Below are 27,796 nucleotides of genomic sequence, written 5' to 3' on the forward strand. Positions count from 1 at the left end.
GCAATTACAATGAGATATTATTGCACTGCTGTTCTTGTTTCACTGACCTCATAACTGTAACAGGAAGTAACTCTCGTAACAACTTGGGTTTAAAAATACTTGCGGTGAGGAAAACAGCTACAGTAGAGAGGGGAGATTCGAAACAAAACTGCAGTTTTGAAATAGTGAAAGCTCCACTTTCTGTAGCCCCTCTGTCTTCTTATGGTGGGGGATAGTTTGTGGAAATGTGAGGAGATAAGGAGAAAATTTCAACTGAGCTAATGAAAATAAGGGCAGCATTGCAGACCTTCCATGTAAATGGTAGGCTGTGCCATTGACCTCCATTGTATCAGTAGTTTGCCTTTTATGTATTTTGCCCCTTTCTGGGTAATAGAGAAAAATTGTAGACATTTCAGAGCATCCTGTCGTTAAAAAGAATAGAAATATATAAATAATGATTAAAATTAATTATTAGAAATAAAAGTATGATTAGAAATGAATAAACATTTGCATTCAGTATGAAATAACATTATGTAAATAAACATTGACATGAATTCCTGTTATAGAAATTCAGCTCCTGACAAGACCGCGTGAAGTAACATTAAATTCTATCCCATAGAATTTCTAACAATGAAGCAGTACACAACAAATGGTTGTGAATTGTGCCCAACTTTTGTCATTTAAAGCTGTGATTTTTACCTTAACTCCAGATGAGTGTCAGCACTGAAGTTCTGCTGGCTGTCAGCCCTCACAGCAGAGAGGGGAGGGTAGCTTTGACACTGCACCTCTAGAGCACTGGTGCTTTACCTGTCATAAAATGGAAGTTGCCTTTAGTTGGAGTTCCAGCAGCCAGCAACACTTTGTATCTCTTTTCCTTCCTGGCAGGTGAGTTTTATTTTCCTTCTTCGATGCAAGACAACTTTTTCAGAATGAGAAAAATAATTTCATACCACAAACACCAGCATATTTTGAATATTAATCTCCTGAAGTCCCTGAGCACATAAAGCGTTTAAAGACATAAAAGAGTTGAACACATGACAGAAAGAAATCTTAAAGCCAGCTAGACATTCAGGTTCACCGAAGATCCCAATGTTTATTTTACAGATTGATCATTTTTTTAGATTTATCTCAAACCTTCTGAAAAGATGTTCTGGAAAAGTATCTTTGAAGTTTCACAATTAGAAAACATCTCCTTTAGAAGTCTCCAAACTCTCCAAACTATAAGTATTAAGTAAAATATTTCATATGAATGCTTGAACTTTTTGCCAAAGCCAGTAACCCTGTAGGATGGCATATGTTCACTGCTGCACAGAATTCACAGAATGAAATTGGCATCATTTTAAAAGAAGCAGCTGCTTTTATTCTCTGTGTGCTACTGACATACTACACTAACAGGTGCAATGTATATTACTCTTTCCAAGCACTAACTTTTGTCAAAAAAAGGTTTTGCTCTTGGTTCCCCCAAAATACAAGTCTTAACAGTCAGATTTCATTGAGAAATACAAAATTTAATAATTTATTTCTCTTTTTCTCTAGTGCATGCTTTTAAAATCCCTTCTCGTGTGCAGTCCCAAGCACTGTATTTACTGCAATAGCAGATGTAGCATGTCTCTAGCAACCTTAGCAGGACTCTTGAGTGAGTTTTGACTGAGATGGAAGGAAAACTCTGAATGGGAGTTACCTTCCTGCTGTATTGGTTACAGTTCTGCAGCCTGAGGTGAACAGTTACAATACAGAAAGAATTGATAAAATGTCAGCTTCAAGAAAAAAAAGAGGAAAAAGAAGAAGAAATCCCTCCCTTCTGTTGAGGGTTAGCAGGTTAAGTGCTGAGAACTGTAGCAGAATGCTGCGCTGTGTTACACAAGTTTCCATCTGATTTTCAACTGCAGCAGCTGACCAAAGCTGACCACATCAAAGCACCAATTCAAATAAGCCTTAATCCCTCAGATGACAACTCCATATAGTACAGCATGCTCTGCATTCCAGTTGTCTAATTTAAACAACATGGGTAACTGTAAAGAAGCAACGCATAAACATGACAACAAATACTTAATCCTAGAACAAACCATGTGTGTGTCTTGCAGTCTGACAGGTCATGGGGGTCCAAGAAGTTGGTGCTTAACAATGTACAGGCTCAGCACTCCAGCAGTCCCTGCCTTATGACCCCCTTGGAACACACAGCAGATGAGATGAAAGATTAGGAGAAAATAAAGCTAAACAGTGCTAATAGTCAGGAGAAAAAAATGCAGTTGTAATTAATCCAGCTGAGTGGTCAAAGTATAAAGAAATGTAAAATAATTAAACAAATCAAATGTTAACCTAAGCAAACCTAATCCCCTCTTGGGATTGGAGACATGAATCCTTTCTGCTAGAGGAGGGAGGAGAAGATGTGTAGTCTCACAAATAGAAAATAACTATCTTTTAGCCAAAGCTAAAAGATAGTTATTTCAAACATAGAGTGGAAAAATATAAAAAGAAAATTATAAAAACATTCTTTATTAAACATATCCACTAATTATGTCCAATATTGCACTCTCAAGGTGGTTTCCAGAAAACTGTTAGTATATATTCCTTTCGGAATCTGATGACAAACAAGGCTGTGTTACAATGACATACTTCAGATAGCATGAGTAGACATCTGTCTAGACAATCTTTTGACTTAAAAGCAAACCAGAGAAACAAAACTGATTATACTGCTGGAAGTTATCAGCTCCAGGGTGCAGAGAGGTGTTTCAAAGAAGATCTGAAGCCAGAGAATTGAAAGGACAAGGCAATATTAATGGTGTAACAGCTACAGATACAAGAAGGTGTGATGAGCAGATCACTAAGAAGAATCATACAGGATTCATTACTGTAACAAAAAACCCCTAGAAAACCTAGAGAGGAGGTGGTGGTAGAAACAATACTATAGAGTACAACTCCCACATCTTTAAAAGCCACTGTTCTCCACTTACTCCTGTATTTTGTTGCTGTCTAAACCAGGACACTGATCATTCATACATCATATTTCTGATACTGTATTTACTGAACCATGACCGAACCCTAAACTATATTATCTGTGGGCAAGAACAGAGTTTATACAGAATTCATTCAACAGTTTCCCTGACAAATGAATTGTTATATAATTGCCTGCATGGTCTGTGCTGCACAAAATACACAAATTGCAAAGGACACAATCAAAACTGTAGCAAGGTGTAGTAGAATTTAGATGTAAATAAATGAATACAGTGACTCAGAGAAGCACATGGGATCAAAGTGCCTCACACACTACCAACCTTCTGTTCTCTTCCAAGTCAACACACCAAGTTACTGACTCTTGACACACCATCGGAGCCCAGAGTCTCATAGTTCTGGAAGTCTCTAGGAGCCTTATGATGAGGTTTAACAGTCTGAGATTCAACAGTCAAATAACAGCCTGAAGGTCTCAGCAGGTGCTGAGTTCCCTGTGCATGTTCTCCCATAACGTCTCACACTATGGGAACCACTGTTTCAGGAGTCTGGTTCTGGCATGGTCTCTGCATGCTTTGAAACTGGCAGAAGGAGAAGTTATTTCAGAGAGTTACAGAGAGGTTGCAGAAGTGTTTTGTTGGTTCTTTTTCTTTCTAAAAGTACATATGGAGACATTAAATTTTTTCTGTCTCTGACCTTTTCGATAGATGATGACAGCTTGTAGAGAATTATTTTCTCAAGATGCAACAGGGGAAAACAGAAAGCAGTTAAAGATGAGTTCACTAGAACTACACACCATGAGTACTGGCTTATTCCAGTCAATGCAGTCATCAAGACAAACAGGTTTTAAGTGGTAGCATGACAACAACAGATATATGATTATAACTGAACTGACTTGGCATATGCTTTCCTCCCTATTGCCAGGGTCCAAGCACCTCCAGAAACAGCTTCACTGTACAGCATTGCTCATAAGCCTTTGCGAGGTCACACTGCTGTAATACGTGAATAATTCAGACAGATACACAACATGGCCATAGCTGCAGATTTAGGATCAAGGTCCTTTTTTGATTAATGCTATAGGCTGTCTATATCAGCTGTGAAGCAGTCCTTCATTCCAGCACCATCAAGTGGTATTTGTAATAACTCTGGTTGTTGCTCATGCTGTGTTCTGTTGGGAGTTTCAGTAATGTTCAGTGGATAGGACTCCTTTGTCTCAGTACTCAGACGGCCTAAACATGTTAGACAAGAGTCTCTCATCTTGACAAAGTTCTGGTAAGTGCTTTCACTGGAAAAACAGTATAATACTGGGTCAGCAACACAGTTAAAAGTAGTTAACAAGAGAGAAATATGGTAAACATTAAATACTTTCTCAGCAAATGAGCAGTTGTTCTCCAACAAGCTACGAACTACAAGTAGGATGTGGTATGGCCCAAAGCAGACTAAAAATATGAAAACAGTGCTTGAAACCAGTCTTTTAATTTGGATTTTCTTCTTCTTTTGAGTGCCGGGACTCTTGTGGACAACTCGTAAAATCCCACAGTAGGAGAAGGCCAGCAGAAAGAAAGGGAAAAGGAAGCCAGCAGAGAAGCGGTAGTAATTGACATTGTGCTCCCATTTCTTGATGGGGTAATGCTCAAAGCACACCAAGTGGCTCTCAGCATCCATGCTGATCTCCCCGTGCGTGAACACAAAGCAGCATGTCATTATTTCTTTGGCCCAGATGATGATGCTCACAATGGCAGCAGCCTTCATGGTCCGAAAGCGCTGAAACCGGAAGGGGTGCACCACGGCCAGATAGCGGTCAATGGAGATGCAGCACAGGAAGCCCACGCTGATGTAGATATTCTCATATAGGATGATGCCACAAATTTTGCACAGCAGCTCATCGTAAGTCCAGTTGTCATGCTGTAAAGCATACTGAAGCCAAAAAGGCAAAGAAAATATGTACAGCAGGTCTGCTACAGTCAAATTGCAAAGGTAGATACCTAATTCATTTTTAGCTTTGATCTGTAAATACCCATAGTACAGTGACAGACAGTTAGCTGGCAAGCCTAATATAAACACAAATATGTACACCACAGGGGATAATGTCTCATGGATATCATGATTAATGTTGCACTTCTCAGTTGCATTCTCTGTGAAATTCACCATCTTCTACTTTTCTCTCTGTATCACTCATCAGGGTCCTGAATGTAAGACTTAATTACATTCAGTTTTCATGTAGAGTTTATTTCTTCCACAAATGTTTAGGCTGAAGTGATGCCTTTGCTGCAGGATGTTAATAACCTGAAGATAAAGCACAAGGAAATCCTTAGAAGAGGTACAATTGTTAAATATATAGTACACTATTCAGAAAGCTGCTCTTTCCTAGCTGTAGATATTTTACAGTCTTTGATAAAGATAAAGCCTGTCTAGGAAATCATGAATCACATAAGTCCTAGCATGTAACAGAAAAGTGCCAGAAAATTATGTGATCCAGAATCACAAAGCCAATTACAAATATTTGTTGTTTTAGCTTTGGAGGCATCTAAAATGTGAAGAAATATCATCTCTGTTGTACAGATGAGGCAGAAAAGCAATAATCAGATTTCTCTACAATGGAAAAGGTGTCTCTGGTAAACCAGCAGTCCACTCAGACTTCTTCAGAGGATCTAGGGTGCAAAAAACTGTTGATTTTTAATTTCCATTTCTTAAATTTTCCTTTATATACAAGATACCATGTAATATGCAGTTCAATTCATCAGGATTTTAAAAAAATAAACTGAATTCTTAGCACTCTCTCTTACAGCTACTTGTAAACACAATCCTGAAAGCAAGCTGTCTTCCTCTGTTGGAAGGGCATAGTAACACTCCGGTACAGTGCATCCCCATGGTCTCAGTTCTACAGGATATTCCTTATTTGCCATCAACTCCCAAACCCACTCATTTACTCTTACTACTTACACACTTGTATCTTTCCTTTTCACTTTCACCAAATATGAATGTAATTGTTTTCACCTGAGGGGTCTGGTATAATCCAAACACATACCCACAGAAACCACTGCTATACTATGCTATGCTATGCTATGCTATGCTGTGCTATGCTAAACTAGTTAAAACACAAGAACCACTGCTGACAATGGGTTAGCACTCAGTTCTACTAGGTCAACCCTGGACCCAGCTCACAGTGATGAAACCCTCGACTAAACAATGTAATACCCCATGCAGGATTTTATCACCTCGTGATATATTCACATGGGCACAAATGGAGCACTGGAGAACAGCAGGGCAAACTGTGCCTAGTCTGAAGGGGATGCATGTTTAACCTGATGGTGCAGAACAGCAAGACTGTGTTTCTTTCAATCTCTCCTCAGAAAATTCAGGGTTGTTGGCTATACCTTTGTAAGGTTAACAATTTGTGTACTCTTTTTACGGCTTCAGACACTATGAATTCAAAAGCAGCACTATCCAAAGATAAGACCTTGCTTCTTTTTTCTGTTTGCTATGCTAATGTGCATTTTTGTAATCATATTCTGTGCCATCTAGGAACATAAAATTTCTTCCAAGGCAACCCTTACAGAAACATGACCACACTACAGTAAAATTAGTGTCAGTTTTAGCACTTGAGGATGTTACTGTCAAATAATCTTTTTTGCTACATGTTTTTTTTTTTTTAATAGTGATAGGCTTTACTCCTGTAGAAACTGAAAAGAAAATCACTTGCTTTAGGCCAGAAAATAATTGCCTGGCTGAAATAAATGATCAAACCTGCAAAGAACTTCATTTTTTAGCTTCAACCAGCATAGTTCCACAGAATTCACAGCAAACACCTACAAATAAAAATTGGGATGTGTTTTTCGTCCCTTTACTTCTACTGTTTCTTACCAACAGAGAGAAAATCAGCCCTTGTTTTGGTGGGAATGTCCTTGGGAGCTCAGAAACTCTCAGTCGTGAAACAACAAGCCAAGGTAAGATCATCTCCCTCAAAACTTCTAACTTCACTGTCCCATGCAACTTGTGTGAAAGACTGCTCAAGTCTAGCACTCTGCTCTCCTTCTCCTTTCAGTCTCAAGCATCTCCTTTGGGGTTTAAGAGACTCACCCCTTCCAGTGCAGGTGTCACAATAGTTACAACTCATGTGTCAAACTCAGCAGAAGAAATGCTGCTAAAGGGACCCAGTCACAGATATCTATGGTTCAGTTTGAAGTTTGCTCAAGGAGATTGCCATAACCTTCCCCTGGAATAAATATGACAATGTTAGCTGTGCTGACATTTACAGCAGAAATCAGTCACTAAAGTTATGGACAAATTTCCCCAAACACTGATACTTATTGGCCATTAGTTCTCCTGTAACACTATCCAGTTTCTCAAAGGCTTGATAACCATCACACATCTCTTCCACCTGCAGACAAGGGCAGTGCACAGAATCTTTGCTGAGGCAGGTTTGATAACCTTCTTACCCCACCCCGCCTTTTTAATCCAGAGCTCCAGGGCTGCGTTTGTATTTCATAGCATTTCTGTATTATTTGGTGACTTTTACATGTAAGGGTTTGCCTGTGCAGGATGATTGGCACACCTTAGTTGTTCTCTAAAATGCCTAAAATCTGAGGCCTATCATCATATCTACCAGTGTCCAGCCAGTGTCCAGCTCCTGTCAATAAGTAATAGTAATAGCAATTCAAAAGCTGTTGACAGTTTTGAAAATTCAGAACTGTCTTTATATGTCTAGCACTGAGTTTCATTCAGTGTTACCCAGTGAGTCATTATGGACCACAGTATGAGGAAAAGCAGATGTACTCTACAGTTGCAGTGTTTTTTGAAAATGTTTCTTTTCTTCTAAGAACTCAAAGTGTTTTTATCAAATTATGTTTATGTACAGAGAATATGATTATAAAAATAATTTCTGCCTAGTTTAAAAGTCTTGCCAGAATGCAGGATGTGAAGGAGGCAGAAAAAGTCTTATTGATACAATATTATGCTAATATAATATGCACTTACCATTACAGCAACATTTCCTGCTCCTGGAGGAAATTCTGGAGTGGGCTGTTTGAAGGGGCAGGAAAAGGAGGCTGGCTGTAACAAATCTCTTTGCCTTGTGCTAACAAACCCTCCTCAATTTCAAAGATGGCGATGAAAAACAAAGGTCCAGATTCTTGGGCAATACCTGTCTTACACTGCTGTTCTGGTCGGTGGCAACAGTGAGCCAGGAAATTCTTCCCTTGTTTCAGCCTCCTCAGTGTGTGGGCTCTGGGCCACCTTTGTACCCTTTGACCATTCGTGCCTGGCTAAGGACAGACTCAGTAGCCAAATGGAAGTACAGAGGCAGTTCACCTTTTCCCCAGCACCAGGTACACTAAATATAGCTCTGCACCAGACAGGGAATGAAACTGCAGGATTTTTTCAACAAACCTGGTATCAAAGGACTGCACTGGCAGGTTTAAATAAATGGGTGTGGAAGAGCCCACTCTGTTATTAAAAACATATAACACAATACTTTACAGGCTGTCTGAAAAAGGGGAAAATGAAGGAAAAGTGATGCATGGTATAGAAGAGAAAAGACAAATAATTCCCCCATTACTTACTGGCAACATCTGAATAGATGAAGGAGAAAAATTTAAAAAGTTGCTCTATGAAAAACATCTAGGGTGCAGACAATCATGAAGCTGAAAGCAGTTATGAACGGGAACACAAAGGCATTTCTTTTAGACAGCTTTAATATGGACATAGTGCAGCTGTGTGACTTTGTTTTTTTGAGCGTAGTTCATGTAACACATTCAGTATCATGAATCTGCAGTCATTTCCAGGCAATATTTCTCTCTCCTATATGCCCACATCTTTTAGATGATACCCATCTAAGCCTAAGTCTTGGCAATAAATTGGAAGACTCTCTCCATCTACATGAGCTCCAAACAATTCTCTTGTTCCTGGATTTAAAATAAAGCCAAGGATCCCTGAGCTTCAGAAAGCCTCACTTTTTCATGCTTTAAACAAGCCAACTTTATTACTCACTGGTGAGTTCAACGACAGTTCTTTTCTTTCCCAACTCCTTTGTGCCTTAGCTGTTGACAAATGCATGATTTGCCCCTGCATGATGAACCATGGGGCAGCTCATGGGTTAAGCACTGCCTGCTGGCAACGGCACAGGAAGCAGCCAGAGCCACGGACAACAGCAGCCTCTTCACCTTGGACCAAGGAGTACCATGGAGCCCAGGTGGGTCTTTTCAGTTTCAGTGAATATTGCTACAATTTTTGTTGTAATAAATCTGTCTGCAACTAGGCCTACATATTTTTTTAGCAGAGACAAATAGGACTGCAGCAAAGGACTTCCTTGCTAGAATTTGCAACAGTTGTGCACCCAGCTTGTCTCATTCACAAAGCACCCACTTCCATTAACAGGGAGTGTAACATAGTTGTGTGCCTGCATGGTCTCTTGCTATTTAATCTGTCCCTGCACCTGTCATACAGTGCAGACAGGCCTGAGTCACTTGGCTGTCATTGCAGGACTTAAACTGTCCTGCATACCTTGGAATCAGAAACCCAGAGTGGTTTCAGTTTAGGATTTGGTTCAGGCCATTACCTACACAAACACCAGCCCTTAAATTCACACGATAAACTTCCTTCAACACTTGCAGGTTTGTCAGATTGTTTGATCCTGTTTCACAAAACCTGGAAGAATAAGGTCAGATAAGAAGGCAGGGAAGCGATGACCAGCCGAAGAGACTAGGGACTGGTCAAACAACATAAAATGGGCAGGAAAGGGACAATATCCCTAGAGCAAGTTTGAAGAAAAAAAAAAGTAGAAGAAAGTAGAAATTTGGGTGCACCACTGAGTATGAAGAAATGGCACAATGATGTTTGGGTTCAATCAGAAGAATTATGATGTAAAAAATGAACCTGTTGGAGCAGGTCCAGAAGAAGGTCACAGAAATGACAAGAGGGGTGAAGCATCTCTCCTATGAGGAAAGGATGAGAAAGTTGGAGTTGTTCAGCCTGGAGAAGAAGGCTCTGGGAAGACCTTGTTGCAGCCTTTCAGTACCTAAAGGGGACTTAAAAGAAACATGGGGACAGACTTTTTAATAGGACTCGTAGCAACAGGACAAGGGGTAATGGTTTTAAACTAAAAGAGGGTAGAGTCAGACTACATACAAAGATGAATTTTTTTATGATGAGGGTGACAAACACTAGCCCAGGTTGCCCAGAGAGGTGATGGATGCCCCGTCCCTGGGAACATTCAGGGTCGGGTTTCATGGGGCTCTGAGTAACCTGGTCTAGTTGAAGATGCCCCTGCTTATTGCAGGAGAGTTGGACTAGATGGCCTTTAAAGGTCCTTTCCAAACCAGACCATTCTGATTCTAGAAGGGTACCAAGCAGAAGGAGCCATTAAAGTCAATGGAAGATGTTTCTATTAATACAAGATAAGTAAAGGAAAAGACAAGTACATATGAGGGACAAACACAAATATGTATGTATTTTTATAATATATATGTTTATATAACATATGTTTATATGGTATATAAGTATTTTTATATTTCTAGAAAGATAACTGAAATATTTCCTGTTGGTTTTTATTCCAGTCTTTAGAACCAGAATTGTTAACCAGCAACTAACAAAATCATTTTTAACAATAGGATGGGGGCATAGAGGAACATAGATCAGCAAAGGCTAACAGATATTTAAAAAAAATACATGTACTCCAGCGGATTTAGTTACAGCAATTTGTGAATTATTGCTGCTAATGTTTCAGGAATTATAATGAATTGGGGTAAAACAGACATAACATTTTGTTTTGTGAAAAAGAGGAGTCAAATTGAATTTCTAAACTAAAGTATTTTACATCTATGCACAATCTATTCAGTGTTTGAAACCTGCAAGTGGATTTTTCTAACGTGAACTTCTGAGTACAATAATTATTACTCTGTATATCTGTTTCAGTTGAAGGAAACCATGAAAGTGTTCTGTAAATTACAAATAACTTTACTTTTGTCATTATCAGATGACTCCTCTTATAAATCTATTGTCAAAGAAGGAAGTCGGCAACATTTTTTTTCAGAATCCACATAAACAAAAGACTAATTAGTCATCAATGACCAATTTTTCCTAACATGGATATGCAACTATTTGCAGTCTTGGTAAATCATTCCTTTTGCTCCAACTTTTGATATTCTGGGAAATCCATGTTCTTTCCAACCTTTTCATTTCAGGTTTTTATTACTTTGGAATTCTTAGTTGATGCCTGTGCATAGGAAGGACAACTTGAGACGAAGGGCAAGGAAGGGAGGTAGGTTAATAGGCACAGTTTGTCCAATATCATAGAATCGTGGAATGGTTTGGATGGAAGGGACCTTAAAGACCATCTTGTTCTAACCCGTGGGCAGGAACACTTTCCACTGTCCCAGGTTGCTCAGAGGCCCATCCAGCCTGGCCTTGAACACTTTTAGGGATGGGGCATACACAGCTTCTCTGGGCAACCTGTGCCAGTACCTCACCACCCTCACAGTAAAGAATTTCCTTCTAACATCTAGTCTAAATTTTTCAGTTTGGGGCCATTCCCCCTTATTTTATCACATGTCCTACATGCCCTTGTAAAAAGTTTCTCACCATCTTTCTTTTAGGCTCCCTCCAGGTACTGGAAGGCAGCAATTAGGCCACCCTGGAGCCCCCTCTTCTCCAAGCTGGAAAAAAACCAATTCTCTCAGCCTTTCCTCACAGGAGAGGTGCTCCATCCCTCTAATCATCTTGGAAACCTTCCTCTGGGCTCACTCCAAAGGTCCATGTCCTTCGTGTGCTGAGGACCCCAGATCTGGATGTAGCACTGGAGGTGGGGTCTCAACAGAGAGAAGTGAAGGGGTAGGATCCCCTCTCTCACCCTGCTGGCCATGCTGCTTTGGATGCAGACCAGGATGTGTTTGGCTCTCTGGGCTCCAAATGTTCCTGTCCAGCCTCTCATCCACCAGCAGCCCCAGGTCCTTCTCAGCAGGGCTGCTCTGATCTGTTCATCCCCACCCTCTGTTGATACCAGAGGCTGCCCTGGCCCAGGTGCAGCACCTTGCACTTGGTCTTGCTAAACCTCATGACATTCCCATGCACTCACTTCTTGGGCTTGTCCAGGTCCCTTTGGGTGGCATCCCATTCTTCAGGTGTGTCCCTCCTCTCTTTGGTGTCATCTACAAATCTGCTGAGGCTGCACTCAATTCCTTCGTCTATGTCATTAATGAAAATACTAAATAAAACTGGTCCCAGTACAGACACTTGAGGGACACCACTTGTCACTGAGGTCCATTAGGACTCTGAGCCATTGACTATGACACTCTGGATGCAACTGTTCCACCATTTTCTTACACACATAAGAGTCCACCCACCAAATCCATCTCTTTCCAGTTTAGAGAGAAGGCTGCTGTGGGGGGGCCTGTCAAAGTCTCTACAGAAGTCCAGATAAATGACATCTGTAACCCTTCCCTTGTCCACTGATACAGCCACTCCATCATAGAAGGCCATAGGCTGATCAGGCAGGACCTGCCCTTGGTAAAGCTCTGCGGGCTGTCCCAAATCACATCACTGTCCTTGATGCGCCTTAGCAGAGCTTCTAGGAGGATCTGTTCCATGATCTTGCCCAGGCACAGAGGTGGTGCTAACAGGTCGGTAGTACCCAGGGTCCACCTTTCTACCCTTTTTAAAGATGAGTACAATGTTTCCCTTTTTCCAGTCACCTGGGACTTCTTCTGATTGCCATGACTTCTCAAATATCATGGACAGTAGCTTGGCAACTACATCTGCCTGTTCCCTCAGACTACTCATTCTATCTCACACTACTACTTATTCTTTATCTAGGATTAGGGCCTTTTTACCTAATGTGAGGTCTGAACAACTGGTTGAGAGCAAGAAAGTGCTGAAAACCTGAAAACAGAAAAAACTTTGGAAAATCCCTATTTACGAAGTTCATGCAATGTGTAATTTCAGTCAAGCAGTCCAAATAGTATCAGGGAGGTGAATCACAGCAGAAATTAGTCATGCTATAGCTGCCTCAAAGCTTAAAAAAAATGACCCTAATTTGCCCCCCACTTCCTGCTGTTAAAGATCAACCAAGTGGACAACATGACCCTCCAAGTACTCCACTGCTGAGCTACTGTGACTAGTTCCTACCCACAGGGCACATCTCCTTGAAGCTCTGTGTATGACTTGCTTGAGTACAGAACAGTGGGTGGAGGAAAACACATCACACTACTTCCTGCAGACATCTTAAATCACTCTATTACTCAGAGAAAAAATTCCAAATCTTCCTTTTCCCTGAATAAAACCTCAGTGAAGTCAATGTCCCTCTCCCCCACAATACTCCTTGACACAAAAGAAAAAAACCCATCCTGTGTCTATTGAAGAAGCAGCAGGCAAGTCATAATCAGTCATAGACATCAGAACTACTTATAATCCCAAACTCATACACTGATCCTTGTTGAACAGGACAATGCAAAAAACCCCAAGATTACACAGGTCTTGCTTATTAGAAGCCATATAAGCCATGATCAACATGCAATATTAATAAGAAACAATGACTGGAACAACTGTGTTGTAACCTGGGATTGAGAAATAGGAACTTCATCCTTCTAAGTTCAGTGAGTTCTGATTCATTTTACCATCTACAGCTTTGGGGAAAATCATCCTTCTGATTCATTTTCCTAAACTGTATTACTGCCTCTTTTGATGCTGCAGCCTGCTCTGACACCAGCACAGTGCTAGATCAGGCAATGATCTTGCGTTGAGGTCAGTGACTTAACATTTAATTCATATCTGTGTTGCATTTCAATGATTTTTGCCTTTCTCAGATTGCCAGTGTGTCCCTGCAGCCCCAGCACTACCACACAGCTCCTGCTTCACAGAGTGGCTGCTCAAAGGGAGCCATGGGAGTCACCCACAGATTTCTCTGCTGCTTGAGCATGAGCCACTCATTTACATACCATGGGCCGTAGCACACTGCCGGCACCCTGTCCCGGTCAGCTCGCCCCGTCCCAGTCAGCACACACCAAGGCTGAGCAGAGCTCTGGCTGTCAGCCTCTGCCTTTGGCCAGAGGCTCACGGCCCTGGAGCTGATGTGTGTATTAAGAGCAGCTTGCTCTCTGTACCCACATGCTCACTCAGAAAGGGAACAGAATGCCAGCAACACACAAGGCAGTCCCTTCTGTCAAGCTTCCCCAGCATCACTCAAGGGAAAACTTGCTCAAAATCTGAAAAGTTAGAGAACAAAGCAGGGACCAAGGTATCTTTCTGCTTGCATCTTTTGTAATGCCATAAGGATCATATCCTCCAAACAGAACAATATCATTAACTAAAAGTCATTTGGAAAGCAACCAAACACCCATCTATAGAATTTTTTCTCTTCATTCACTGATAATTCAGTGGATGAGACTTATTGTGCAATGCTGCTGACAAGCTTGGGACATCCATAATCAATGCCTGACTAATAACACTTGACAAACAGCAAAGGCTGTCTGATGGAAAAATTTTGCTAGCTAGGTCTAACTGGTTGAAACTCTGGCATGTCTAAAGAGATAGAGCAGATCTCCTGTTCAAGGAGAATGTTAGCATTTTCATTATTCCATGCATCAGCAAATAATGATACATTCAATAAAGTCATCTCTTTTTGAAATGTCATTTTCTGCATATATGATTCAGTATATGATTCATTTTGTACTGCAAAAGTTTTAAGACATGGTAAAGTGAAAAGCTGCTTACAATATTTGAAGATTTTTCCCTTCAACTCATTTTTCTTTGACTTAATTATTTTTCTTCTGTTTGGATTTATCCAAAGAGAACAAATTCATCATGAGATAGGAGCCTGCTCAACTGAAGCACCTAACACTGTGTGCACTGTTGCCATCTGAAAAACGAAAACAATTCCGTTTTGCCTTTGTACTGTGTTTGGGTTTCCGGCTTGCACTGATCACCATTGTGCACTTCAGACATGTTTCTGTTCTAGATCCAATTCTTTCTAGTCTAGCACACCATCCACCCTTCCACGCACTTCTGTTTAGCTACGCTTATTTCCTTTGAGGCTCAATTGAGCCTTTTTTGGCTCTTGTTCTGTATTTCTGTATTTCTTCCTTGGATACAGCATTGAGGGGGGGTGGTATGTGTGCTGCATTATGCATATGTATTTGTGCATGTCTTCAAATAGTCCCCATCCTAGGTAGAAACCTAACTCTACTAAACTATCCCTTATTGCTATCTTTAATTAAATTTCTTCTCTTTTTTTTTCAGTTTCCCTTCTGGAGATTAACCAAGTTTCCTGTAGAACTGAGTCAATATTCACATGTAAGACATGTTCTTCCATTGTTATTTCTCAGTCTTCTCACGAGAAGTAGTGTGCCTTGCAAAAGGTTTTTTCCTTTGTGCTCTTTCACTCGTTGCTGTTCTTGCTCCCTAGATGACTATTGAAAACGTCAGTCCTTTTTTTTTTTCACTTGAGAGTACAGGACTCCAACAACCTAGTTCCCAGTGGATTAATCACTTTAAAGAAAGTGCTGGCATCTGTATCTGCAGGTTTGCTTACATTTTCATTTCCTGAATTTCCATTTCTGGATAAAAGACATTCAACACGAAAACTGAGAAAAATAGTTGAAGAGACATGACCTCACAGAAATGCAAACCCTCCCTTCTTTAATAGTATCAAAGAAGCAATTCACAGCAAAAGCAACAACCTTGCTGTAAACCATTCACACTTCCAAACATGCTTCTGACTAGAGAAAAGGGAGAGAATCAAATGCTTGTTCAGGACAGTTCTGATGAGCTCTTGATGAGACGGAAAAGCTGGCACAGGAGATGTAAGATTCCAAATTGAGAGCTGTTCAGAAATCCAGGTCCTGCTTTGGGGCGGAGGTGTAAAAGCAGCTCTGAAATTTGGACATAAGTTCAAATTTGAAATAATAGTTTTCTGACATGATAGTTTCGGGTATTTTAGTTTAAGCCTCTTGTAAGTTTAAAAGACAATTGCTATTTTAAAAGCTATGTCTGAACAGTTCTTAAACACGGGCCATAAACCAGATACATCCTCTAATTAGGTATGTGAGTAGACACTAAATCATTATCCGTCACAGAGTAAAAACTCTCCTTCTTTGGCAGAAGGAAGACAAAATGCTTCCAGATATAAAATGACAAAATTCTAATGGTTACTAAAATATTGAGTTAAAAGAAAGCAAAGCCAAGAGATCTCTGAAACATTTCCATTCTTCCCTGCTGATATTGACCATTTTAGCATTTTATTCAGGTGTCGTTAAAGGGACTCAAATTTGATAGCTCAATTACATTTGCTCTTGTAATTAATTTGTTGGTTATCTCCCCTTCCTCTGCTGGCTACTCAACCTCCCTTCCAAGCTTTGTGTCTTTACTGCTGGCCCACAGAACACAACATAAGAGAATCTTGAAACCTTGCTGAACAACGCAACAATGTTCAGAAAGGAAAGTCTAGGCTCATCCTAGCAGCAATAGCTGTCCATAGCAATTTCTGAGTGGAGAATGTCAGGAGGACATCTCCTGTGGAGCAACAGTAACAGCAGCAGAGTGCCCTCTCTGTTACCTGAAGGTCAGATCAGTTTTGCATTTCTATTTGATTCTGGCATGGTGACAGATCTGAGCCTAAGCAAACCCAGATCAAACTCCAAGACAACCCTGCTGGAAAGGAGTTTGTTGCCACAGAAACAATTTCTGGAAAGAGGGCTCCATGGAGAGGAACAGAAAATATACTTTCAGGGGAGCCTGTTTCTCACTCTCCCTCTAGCAGGGCTTTAAACCTATTATCTAGTCTTTTTCTCTTTTTCAGACAAATTAGTTACAGTTTCCAGATGAAGTGCCTGAAAAGCTCTTGTTTTGCTACCCTGTAGATTAACAGAGTTTAGAACAGTGTTTCTAGTGGAGAAAAAGGGTTACAGTGGATGTATCCCTTAGAGAATAAACTGCAATGGGTTTTTTAGCTGCTGTTGCTTACTAATACTTTTAGTTAAAATTATTCGTCAGTTTCTTCTAAACAGTAAAGCTGCTCTGTGTCTTTTCAAAAACAATTGCCACCAGCTGTCAGGGTCAGCAGCTCTGCAAATGCTTCAGCTGGCAGAATAATTCATAACAAGCAATAAAAGCCACTCAGAATAAGCTTTATAGGAAAAACAAACAGAGGAGACAATCAGCTAATTACAAGGTAATGAGCCTCACAAGGCTGCCATGTCTGGAGCTCTCTTTCCACAATTCTTCCCTTAAAAATAATTACCAAGTTGTGTAAATGTCCTCATGAGTGGACCTGACTTTCTTTAGTTATCACCACACTGACACAATACAGCCATCAGAAGTGAAGCCCCAGGGCACCATGAATGCACCCTCAGGTCAGGACTAGAAAAACTGGAAGGCAAGAAATTTTCTTCTCCATGCACTGGAGAAGCCAGTGCATGCCAACCATGCCAAGAAAACACACATTTAGAGCATCAGCTGGTTCAGCTGAGTAACACCATCCACGAGGCTGGTTTAGGTGAGGAAAATTTAAGTTATTGCCCCCTTTGAACACCTGGCCCTGTGCAACTGTGCGCAGCCACGGGTAAGAAGCTTCCTGTCTGTCTGAACTCACAAGCAGCCTCAGGCTCACCCTAATTGATGACATCTAGTATGATGACACCTGTGTACACCTAGTTCTGCAGAGATTCACTTTCATCCCTTCTCTTCCCTTTCCCCATATCCCACTTCTCTCTTTTCCCACTGCTGTAAGATTACTTGCAGTCCTCAGATCCAGAACAAAGGGAGTCAATTTTTGTCCACCAACCACAAAGTGAAATAAATACCTCTCAACGAAGATGTCAAGTGACACAAGGCTTTTTAATGAGATATTGGAACCACCAAATCTTTCTTCATTTAAAACTGTGATATTCAAATCACAATGCTATGATGTAGACATTTTCACCCCTGCTATCACAGAACAACATGCTAGTCTGATCCTATAAACCCAACACTTTCTTACAGTATACTTCCTAGACCCTGTAAAGTCCTTTAAAACTTTGGGGATGTACTTTCCATGCTATCTACATCTACTTCTCATCTTACCTACAGCTGTTTAGCATGGAGTGTAAAATAAGCTGGAAACCGCGCTCTTCTGCCTCTTCACTCATACAGCAGAAAGACTTTACAAGTGCCTGCACAGGAGCAGCCTGATATGGGGGAATAACAACATAGCAGCAGTAAGACGGGGAGGCAGGAAGGATAGGGCTGAGGACAATAGAAAATTTTGTTTCCTCAAAGAAGAAATGGAAGAGTGGGTGTTAAATACACAGGATTGGCTATCTTTTACTGGCTTCTTGGTTAAAGAAAACTTGAAAGAAGAAGTGGTTAGACATTCTGCTCTTCTGGAGCCAGTGTGAATACAGAGTGCTAATGTGGAAAAAGTCACAGTGGGTACTGACTAACAGACTGCTCAGAAAGTCCCATAATGCTCACAGTGACTCTGTCATGTCTTATGAGCCTACATGTAGCCATTTCTACTTACTTTACTAAGTCTCCTTACATTTTTATTAATAAATATCTGCATGTGTTCTGAACAGAAAAGGACAGGACAAGCTGTTACATTCTTCTAAATTCTCCATTTTTCAGCTCCTCTCCCCATGCAACACACAAAAGAAGAAAGCATCACACACTGAATTGCTTTTCTTGTTCCTTTACAAAGACTGACAAGAACCAGAAAAACGTTCTCATAACAAGGACAAGCTACAATAATGAACAAAAATTTTTGATCCTATTGAAAAAAAAAATTAATTCCTCACCTGATGGATTTCACTTCACTAAACAAACCCTCACATTTCAAGTTTCCCAAGTCAGATTCTGAACAGCAGCAAGAAAAGTAGCTTAGTGTTTGGAAAATATAGTAATAACATACGTTTGAGATACAAAGACAAAACTACATGGGTGTACATGGAGCACCCACACATCAAGGTATGTGGTTTAGCAATTTCATGCCAGGGGTAACTTTTGGCTTGTGTTCTCAGGGGAAATTAAGTATTTAAGTCACTTACTAGTCCTTCCAAATATCTTGTATCTAGTCAACTTATACAGTACTGCTAAGTTCTCTGAAAATGACTCCAGGAACTTATCTTCAGGCTACTGCTCTGATTCCTTGCTGCAAACAACAGTTTCTCAGTTTATGTTAACAATTTCCTCTCATCAATACAACTTGAACAGTCAGCTCTCCTTGTGCCTAATTGGAACTCAAGAAAGTGGTTCTGGGAAAATCTTTATTCCAAGTTCCTTCTAGTAGGAACTTTGCCAAGGAAATTAATCTTGAAGTTGTGAATTTTTTTTGGACACGTTGCTTCGCTTGAGTCCTTGGAGCACCTCATTGTTTGGCTTTAACATCTCAGATAGAAAACTGTCTTACCACCTCTCCAGGGGTGAGACCTAGCTCAATGATGGAAAATTAACTTGCTTTCAAGAATGAACAGATAAAAATGAAACTCACCTTTTAGCAGAGTTCATGCAAAGACGTTTCGCCTGCAGTGTGAAGAGCACAAAACTTCCCTTCTCCTCACTCCTGCTCAGGCTGCTGGTGAGGCTGTCCTCCTCCCAGCTGTGAGCAAGGCTGTGCGTGAAACAGCGCAGGAAAGGAGGAGGAGATTGTGTTTCAGCTCCTGTGCTCTTTATGTTTCATCTGTGAAGGAGTCAGCCCAGCCCAGCCCTCTCCTCCCTCACCCACTTATTCATAAGTAAGAGAGATGAGAGTGCCAATAGCAGGCACTAAATACAGAGATTGCAACGTACACGGAGTTGTGTTCCCAGCCGTACCCACCGGCACGCGCACTGACCAGCAGAGAACTGCACTGCAATCACAGCAGCTGGTGCAGAGGCCAAATACAGCTGCTTCCAGCTTATCTAAACACACACAGATGTTGCCTCATGCAGGCGTATTGAAAAGTATACAGTGTTAGTGTTGTTATTAGTATCATTTACAGTAAGTTGTTTCTAGAGCTTGCAGACATCAGACCATTACATCCAAACACAGCAGAAGGTGATCTCTGCATGAGGAAGCATCTTATCTCACTGTGAAAGAGTAAGGGCTGTGAGGGGGGGCAGTTCCTTCCTCTCTTGTCTAAACAGCCAGACAAACTGAGGGCCACACAGACAGATAAACAGATCGAAGGGCTTGTCCAAGGTCACTCAGGAAGAGTGTAGCAGATGAAAAAGCTGACCTCCTGCTAACTGACAGCACTACCCCTATTCCCACAGGAGTGAAGGCTGCGCTGTGGGATATGTATTAAATTGTCTGTCACTCAAACTGAAACGCACTGCTTTTAAAAACACAGATAACTACAAATTACACCATTGAAGCTGGAAACAAAAGCTGTTACCAGCTCAGGCTCTAAACTGGTGTGTAACTCACCTGATGCAGTGCTCTGCCATACTGCTGTAGGGACACCAGTGGCCCTGTATGCTCAGAACAGCACCCAACCAGGGCTCCCTTCTGCTCACTGCAACGGGCATGAGTGCTCCAAGGACAGCCAGACACAGTGAGACTGGAAACAGGAATCTTGTGCAGGGAACTCCAAGACATGTTCTCCATTTCCAGCCTGGTGGAAAGGAGAGTGACATAAGCACAGAAACAAAATAGAAAAAATAAAACAAACCAAAACAGGGAGATGACACAAGAACATTTATTTAGAAAACTTGGAAATACTCCAGGAGTACCCATGGCTAATGTCAGAAACAGCATCAAAAATAACTCCTCATTCTAAACACAGTCAAAGGGCTCTTCAGGTACAACAGGCTATCCAATGGCAGAGCCCTTCCTCTGCCAGGGCCTCTGGCAGATCAGAGATCTGAAGTTATCTACAGGGTTAAGAAACCTCTCTGAGTTTCTGAGGAGGGATGGAGCAGAAAAAATAGGAAATTCTTGGATGTGGTCATAAAAGGCTGCAACAAGCAGAGAACAGTCCTTTACAGGCTCACTGTGCTGCTCAGAGGATGTCAAAGGTCAGGCAGCATACCTGGCCGAACAGGCAAGGCACAGGCTCCTGGGAGCACAGCCAGAGGCTGAACAGCCTCTACAGTGTTAAGAAATATGAATGGTTGCTGTCACATTTATTAGGACTACTTGGAATACTCCCTCCTCTGATTAAATTTTTCTGTTGTTGTTGTTTTTTTGTTTGTTTTGTTTGTTTTGTTTTCTTTTATTTTGTACTCATTTAGTCTTTATTATTTATTTTTATATACATATATAAGAATATATATATTAAGAAAATCACGCAGACTGGGGCCTTTCAGGAAGTGAAATAAAACATTTGCTCCAATACCTCTTAATCCAAAATTATATACCCTTGGATACTGCAACACTTTTATTAAAGAATTTCTAAAATATGGTATTAAGAAAATGAAGTGCAGTAACTTCCTTGGTAGTACGTGCATTTTCTTCAGTAAAAAGCAACAGGGCATTATACTGACTACTTGCCTTCCCTGAGAGCACGTCAGGGCAGAGATCATGTGGTATCCAGTTCTCACTGGTGGCTGCAGGGAAAGCATTCCACCTTCTTCAGGGTCCAGGGTGCAGATAGGGAACAAGCCCTGAGAAGATCCACAGAGAGTGATTACCCTTTGGGTACCAGGGAAAGCAGAGATACTGGCAGAGATAATATCGTGGGCAGTATTTCTTTCTTAGTTCCCACGTTGGGTGCAGTTGTCTTGTCATGCTGACATGTGTACATGCTCAAAGATGTGTTACACAGATGTTGGATACAGGTGGACAGAATATCCAGAAAGCACAGCCTGAATCTTGGTCATCAGACACAATACAGGTCTATCAGAGTGGGCTAAAAAGGCAGCACTTGACCCATGCAGCTGGTAAATTATGCCTTGCAAGTGGAGCAGAAACAATGACTTCCATAAACATCCCTCTCAGAAAATGACAGAGCAAAATAAACTCCAGAAAAATCCTGTGTTTGTTTCTTTTTCATCCAGACATTCTATTTTGCTTGCCTCAGCATGCAGATGCTGTAAAGCAGGTAACTAAAATAATGGGATTTAGGGGCTTGGGCCAACTGCCCTCATCACTTCCAAGGGGGCAGAGCCATGTGTTGTCACCTCCATCACACACACTCAGCCACTGCATATTATGTTGTACCATATTTAAGACTCTCAAAATGAAAAGAAATAACATTTTTGTAGTCTTTTATCTCCATGAATTATACAGTAGTTATTAAAGCTGACAAATAGCTATTACTCGCTCCAAGTAGCAATTCTAGCTTTTCACTCACTTTGGTCAAATCATTTTAATGTGTGTGATGATTAAGTAACACTATTGAATTGAATTGCTCCTGGCTTGCATATGTCAAAACTAGAAGCAGCAAGATTCAAAAAAAATGGAGCTAAGCTGGCATTATAAATGACACAGATGCCATGGAAATGCAGCAGGAAGGAGGTCATTTAGACCATCTCCTTACCCATTGAGAAAGGCTAGACTAGCTCCTCTAGAGCTTCAGCTTCTCTTAAATTGCCATTAAGGAAGATTCTGCCTCACCCCTTGCAATGTCTCCATTCCCTGGCTAGGACTGTTCTTAAGAAGCTTGCACTAATATAAAAATCTTTATCTTCTATATTTCCAATTAATTTATCTTTTTATTGTCCTTCTGTGAATGTACATGAAAAACAGTCTATTGCTACCTTTCTCAATATCAATCATTTAAATGTCTGAGGATTATACATGCTGTCCCTCTTTAGATTTTGGAGAGTAAGCAGCCCCACTTTTCCAGTGTTTTTTGTAGATCATGTTTTCTAGGCCTCTACTCACCCACAACGATCTCATTTCCAGTCATAAGCCTTCCTCCTTAAGCATATTCCAGCAGAGACCCTTTCTGGCAGTATTGGCATTGATTCCCAGTACCTGGTCTATGCTTTGCCTATGAGGGTCAACTTTGCTATGAAATTTGATTTAAATCCTTTCAAGCACCCATTTTGGTGAGGAAAAGAGGAAAATAAGTTCTCTCTTTTGCAGTGACACAGAGATATTCCCATATTCTATAGCTGAATAACAAGGACTTCCTAATGCTCTTCCTGGTACCACCCTAGAGTCACTGCTGGGCCAGCTCTTACTCTGCCTGGAGGGGTGGCCGTGCAACACAATGCTTCATTTGTTTCAGAGGTTTCACTGCAGCCAGGCATCTTGCTTTATCTAGATGTTCTCCTCCTATTTTCCCTTGCTTCTGCTCTTGTCCCCATCTGCACTGCACCATGTGTTATTTTTAAACTTTCCCACAGGTTAGAAGGGCAACAGGTTGTTCACAGGAACATATGACCAGCAGGAAATTCTCTCTGTTCTCACTATGCTGGTGTTTTCCAAGCTCCTTCAAAATTTAAATTCAAAAGCACTCAAAATGTCCTACTTTTGCCCACCGCAGCAGAGGTAGGAACCTGGAAGGGCAGCAAGGACTCAGTAAGCTAGATAGCGACAGCAAGCCATCCCCACAGGGCTGGGGTTTTTACCAGGTAACACACACCTCTCTAGTTCCTTCCTGAGGCAGGGAACACTTTTCATTTACACTGAAAATGCAATTTAACAATCTTTTGCACCTAGACTGCAAATATCCAACACGGAGACTTCATTTTGGATGCTAGAAATGGGCTTCATGGAGGTGAACTTGGCAACCAAGTAATACCGTATGGTGGCTACCATGTGGATTACCAGTCATCATCTGCAGAGGATTAAGGACCTATAGAGGATCAGCTGGCTTGCCCTAGAGTGCCCTGTGGTACAGTTTCAAGCACCCAGTTCTTCCCTCTGCCTATAAAGGGAGAAAGGCCTCACTCATACAGAAAAGAGTGAAGAGTGAGGTGATATGAGCATTACACAGCCATCCAGGGGCTCTGCCTGCTTCTGTTCACAATACTGAACAGCGCAGACATAGACACAAAGGAAGTGGAGAATGTAGAAATTTCTATGGCAAGACTATCAGAATTAATAAAAAGTTTTTTCAAAATCTCGGCATCAAGGGCAGTGAAGTTATTGGTAGTCATTACAGCTAGTCCAGAATCCAGGCTAAAATATCTCTGCTCTTGCTATCTACAGAACAGACTTTATTAAGTCTTTCCCCAGTTATGGTGCCCCTAGAGACACAGGCTTCGATGTGTGGCTCATTGTGTGAAGGACCTGTGTATGATCGCGGGTGGGTTGGTACACTATAAATGTGTGCATGAACTTCCATTCAGCTATGGGAAAGAAGGCTGGTCACAGGTAAATGGAGTTCATCAAGAGGGACAGCCATGTGGACTTAATCTCCTGTGCTGCTCCTCTTCCCCCTATTAGCATGGATTTGGCAATTTTAGTTTGAGAAGAACTGTAGTCATAAGGTAGTCCATACACCAGTGCCCCAATGCAGTGAGGAAGATGGGGCCTAAATGCCCTTGAACCAATACTTCAAGGACAATATAGTCCCCAGTCTTCTATCAAAGCATGAATGTTCATAGTTCCTCAGATAACGGTGCTTGCCATAAAACATTGCTACAGACATCGTGCTAAAAACAATAGACAGGGGTCACTGAGTTCACTTTTTGCTTTCCTTCCCACGTTCAGTTTTAGATTCCCTTCTAAGCATACTCTCCTTTTCCAGGTAAACCTTGTTAAACAGATATAACCTGAGAGTTTAACACGTGAAGGGAACATTTCTTCTGATTTTAGTTACAAAAATTCATGTGGATGTAATTTGATACAATAAAGTCGTTGGTATCTGTTTTCATTCATTTGGCTGATTGCATAAGAGAACAAGCACGTGTTCACGTAGGGCAGGGTGGGAATTCAGGATCTGCCAAATGGGACCTGTTACCATTGATATGGCTGGTTAAATAAACAAGGAAAAGGATCTGTGTTCATGGGAGCTGAATGTGGGTAATAGAACTGTGCTTCAGGAATTCCAAGTTTTTTTCAATTAAAGAAGCCAAAATAAGCAAGGAAGGAAATTCTAAAACAATGAAAATGATGTGGAAACTTGTACTGTTAAAAATACTGAAGACTAAATAGAAACAATTTTGCCTCAATATGCAAAAAGTGATATGGATCTTCTTAAATGCATCTATCATCCTACTAATATTTTTAAGTGCTAGCTAATTCCCACAGAGAATAAAGATAATACTCTGCGCTGAAGAACAGAAAAATGTCTAGCGCTGGCAAGGAGAAGTCACAATGGAAGGAAAATTGCTGGAGGTGAAATGGGCTTGATCAGACTGTGGTAGCTGGTTCCACTATCTGAGCTTTGGACAGGATCTAGCGAGAAAGCTCCTTTTCATCCAAAGAATTTTCTACCAACACTCCATGTGGTTGTCGTTGGAAGAAGTAGTTTTAAGAGCATACCAAAATAGTATATAAAAATATACTATTACCCATCAAACATATATAACCCACCTCCTTTAAGCCTCAGCTATCCAGGAGCAAGATGCTACTGTGTGGAAACACAAGAAAAAACAGCAATAGCAGAGAGATCCTCTTGCCAGTGAAGGTACCAAAGCTGCATTCTGGAGTGTACACAGCGTTTCCCCCACTGGATGCTGCTTTAAACCTTTTGTGCTCTAACTGATCTAAAACTCCTCCACATGGAGAAGGAACAAGTGTATCAGAAAGTTGGGAGGTATGATGCAAATGGGAGTACATAAGCTGTACAGTCCTGCTTACATGATGCTGTTCATACAGCTTCCTAAAGCATTCTACCCCTTTGCATCATTTACTGAAGGACCAAAAAATCTGTAAGCAAGCTCAAGAGACTGAGCAAATTGAAGGTTACCAACTTTAGCTTAATTTAAGTTAAATCCCAACTAAATTGATACAAGGTCTATTCCATTCAGTTTGTGCCACCTGTTTTCTCCATCTGCTTTTTCATAGAGTCACAGAATGTACTGGGTTGGAAGAGAGTCCTAAGGGTTATTGAGTCCAGCTCCCTGCTCTTGGCAGGACTATCTAACACTCAGTCACATGACTAAGAGCATCATCCAGACTCTCCTTGAACTCTGACAGGCTTTTGCACTGCTATGAGCAAGCAACCCTTGTTCAGAGGATTGCAGGTGTAAAAAAAGTTCCAAAGATTTTTCCTTCACAGACATTTCCCTGATTTGCATGATTTCTTCTACTTTCCCTTATAAATAATCAAAAGGGTCCTACAGAAGCACTCAAACTGATTGGGAATTTTCCATCTCTGTAGAAGGCTGAGATGCTGCAGCTGAACATCCCCAGCAGCCTTAAACCACACTCATTTGTGGATTAGGTATTTGTGGGCTCACAGTGCACACAAATGCAAGTCCAAGTTTTGCATAACTAGAGAAAAAAATCCTCTTGCAAAGGTGGAAGGAAGAACTTTTTCATGGGTTTAACAAGAATGGGGTAATTTTGGTCAGAGGTACTTAAAATGGCAAGGGAACATAGACTTCCAAATCCCATAACGTTCAAAATACCCTGCCAAATGGTAAAACAATCATAGTAATAGCCCTATGAAACGCTCACCTCAGTTGTTCAGACATACTTTTCCATTTCTTGCAGAAAACTCCCTCTTCCTTCCAATGCAAGTCTCTAGAGATGCCTCAGCAGTCCACTGGCAAGTTGTTCTTCTTCATCTGGAATATCCTTCTCAAACACTCATGTTCTTCCTTAGCAGTATGTTCCCAAACACAAACTGCTATTCTTGCCATTTTGCACTTCCAGACTACTCAACGACTGCAAGAAGTGAGGTGATCTTTGACCCGCAATTTTCAGAGTTTTTTACACGGAGAAGGTGCTCACTGTTCCAAGCGTGGAATCCATGTGATGTTGGAGAGGAAGCAGGAGGCTCTTATACTTCTATCTGATGATGTTTTCTTAAAGCACAGGCTGTTTAGCTCTCCCATGAACTCTCTCATATCATAAACCAAAACCATTATAACACCATATTCTATTAATCTATCTGATTTCATAAGAGCCTGGTGCAATGAGTCTCACCAATAGCTTCACTTTCCCTTTCCTAAGCGCACTCTCCTTTAGCAGAGTTTCAGATCACACCATAGGATGTCACTCACTGCAGAGGGAGCTGGGCTGCTTTTCTTTTCCCTTGTGCAATACAGCTTTTCACAGGCTGGTGCCAGTGCTCAGATCTGCTGCTCTTTTTCGTTCTGGTATGCAACACACGCATCACGCACTTTGGCATGGTCTCACCATCAGAGCTACGTAATCCTCAGTTATGATAATCTTTGGTTAAAAATGTTCAAGTATTTTAAATAGAGCTGATTAGAACATCTGGGAATGATGAGCTGACAGTTTCCATGGCATCCTGTGTTTTGTTTTGGACATGTTTTACATTCCTAGTTTCTGTGGAATAACCACATTTTCATCGTCCTCTTCTCAGGGAAAACCCAGTTTTGCTTCCCTACCATTATATCCTAACCCCCAACAAGAGTAAATAAATAAACTGTCTCTTCCATGTTTCAGCTGAGAGAAGCACAAGTACTCTTCTACTGGGGTGCCTTACTCATCCATGTTACTCTTTAATGGGATTCTTCACAATCCTCCAAATCTGAACAAATCTCAGCTTTCTGTCACAATTCACCAACTCGCATTTCTGTCTTTAGGACGCAGGTTAGCCTTTTAAGGACTTTCCTATTTTAGAAGCTATTGAACAGCAGCTCTCTGTTTTCTACTGCTCTCTTCATATTTTTGAAAAAATTCTTGTAACTGGAAAAACACCATTTAGTTTTGGAAAACTTGCCATACCTTCTCCCACTAACTTTAAACTCCTGTCAGTACTCTTAAATAATGACTCTTTTTCAGCTGATGCCATTCTCTCTTAGTTCATACAACAGCCTCTAGCACCAGCTTTCAAGCCAGACCTTCATGGCCCAGTCTAATTCTCCAGTCCCTGTGAGCCCTTCATAACAA

General features: G+C 41.0%; 1 protein-coding gene across 2 annotated transcripts; it reads right to left on the reverse strand.

Annotated features, from left to right (window-relative positions):
* Positions 1-46: 46 nt before the first annotated feature.
* Positions 47-27,604, reverse strand: GPR68 (G protein-coupled receptor 68). 2 transcript variants are annotated; one of them, XM_042047167.1, is made up of 5 exons: positions 26,393-27,604; positions 20,300-20,486; positions 19,382-19,501; positions 7,009-7,144; positions 47-5,214 (listed from the first exon to the last, which is right to left on the reverse strand). In XM_042047167.1, the coding sequence occupies exon 5, from the start codon at positions 5,077-5,079 to the stop codon at positions 4,003-4,005; it is 1,077 nt and encodes a 358-aa protein (XP_041903101.1). In that variant the 5' UTR covers positions 5,080-5,214; positions 7,009-7,144; positions 19,382-19,501; positions 20,300-20,486; positions 26,393-27,604; the 3' UTR covers positions 47-4,002. The 2 variants fall into 2 exon arrangements, with proteins under 2 accessions (XP_041903101.1, XP_041903100.1); XM_042047166.1 differs by lacking the exon at positions 7,009-7,144.
* Between the last annotated feature and the right edge of the window lie 192 nt (positions 27,605-27,796).

The sequence above is a fragment of the Corvus kubaryi genome, unplaced genomic scaffold (assembly GCF_017639235.1).
Source record: "Corvus kubaryi isolate FWS band 111438036 unplaced genomic scaffold, C.kubaryi_AGA036_p1.0 66, whole genome shotgun sequence".
NCBI classification, from domain to species: Eukaryota; Metazoa; Chordata; class Aves; order Passeriformes; family Corvidae; genus Corvus; species Corvus kubaryi.

Excerpts from the sequence above, each read along its gene's own strand:
- GPR68 (XM_042047166.1), bottom strand. The coding sequence starts at position 5,079 with ATGGTGAATTTCACAGAGAATGCAACTGAGAAGTGCAACATTAATCAT.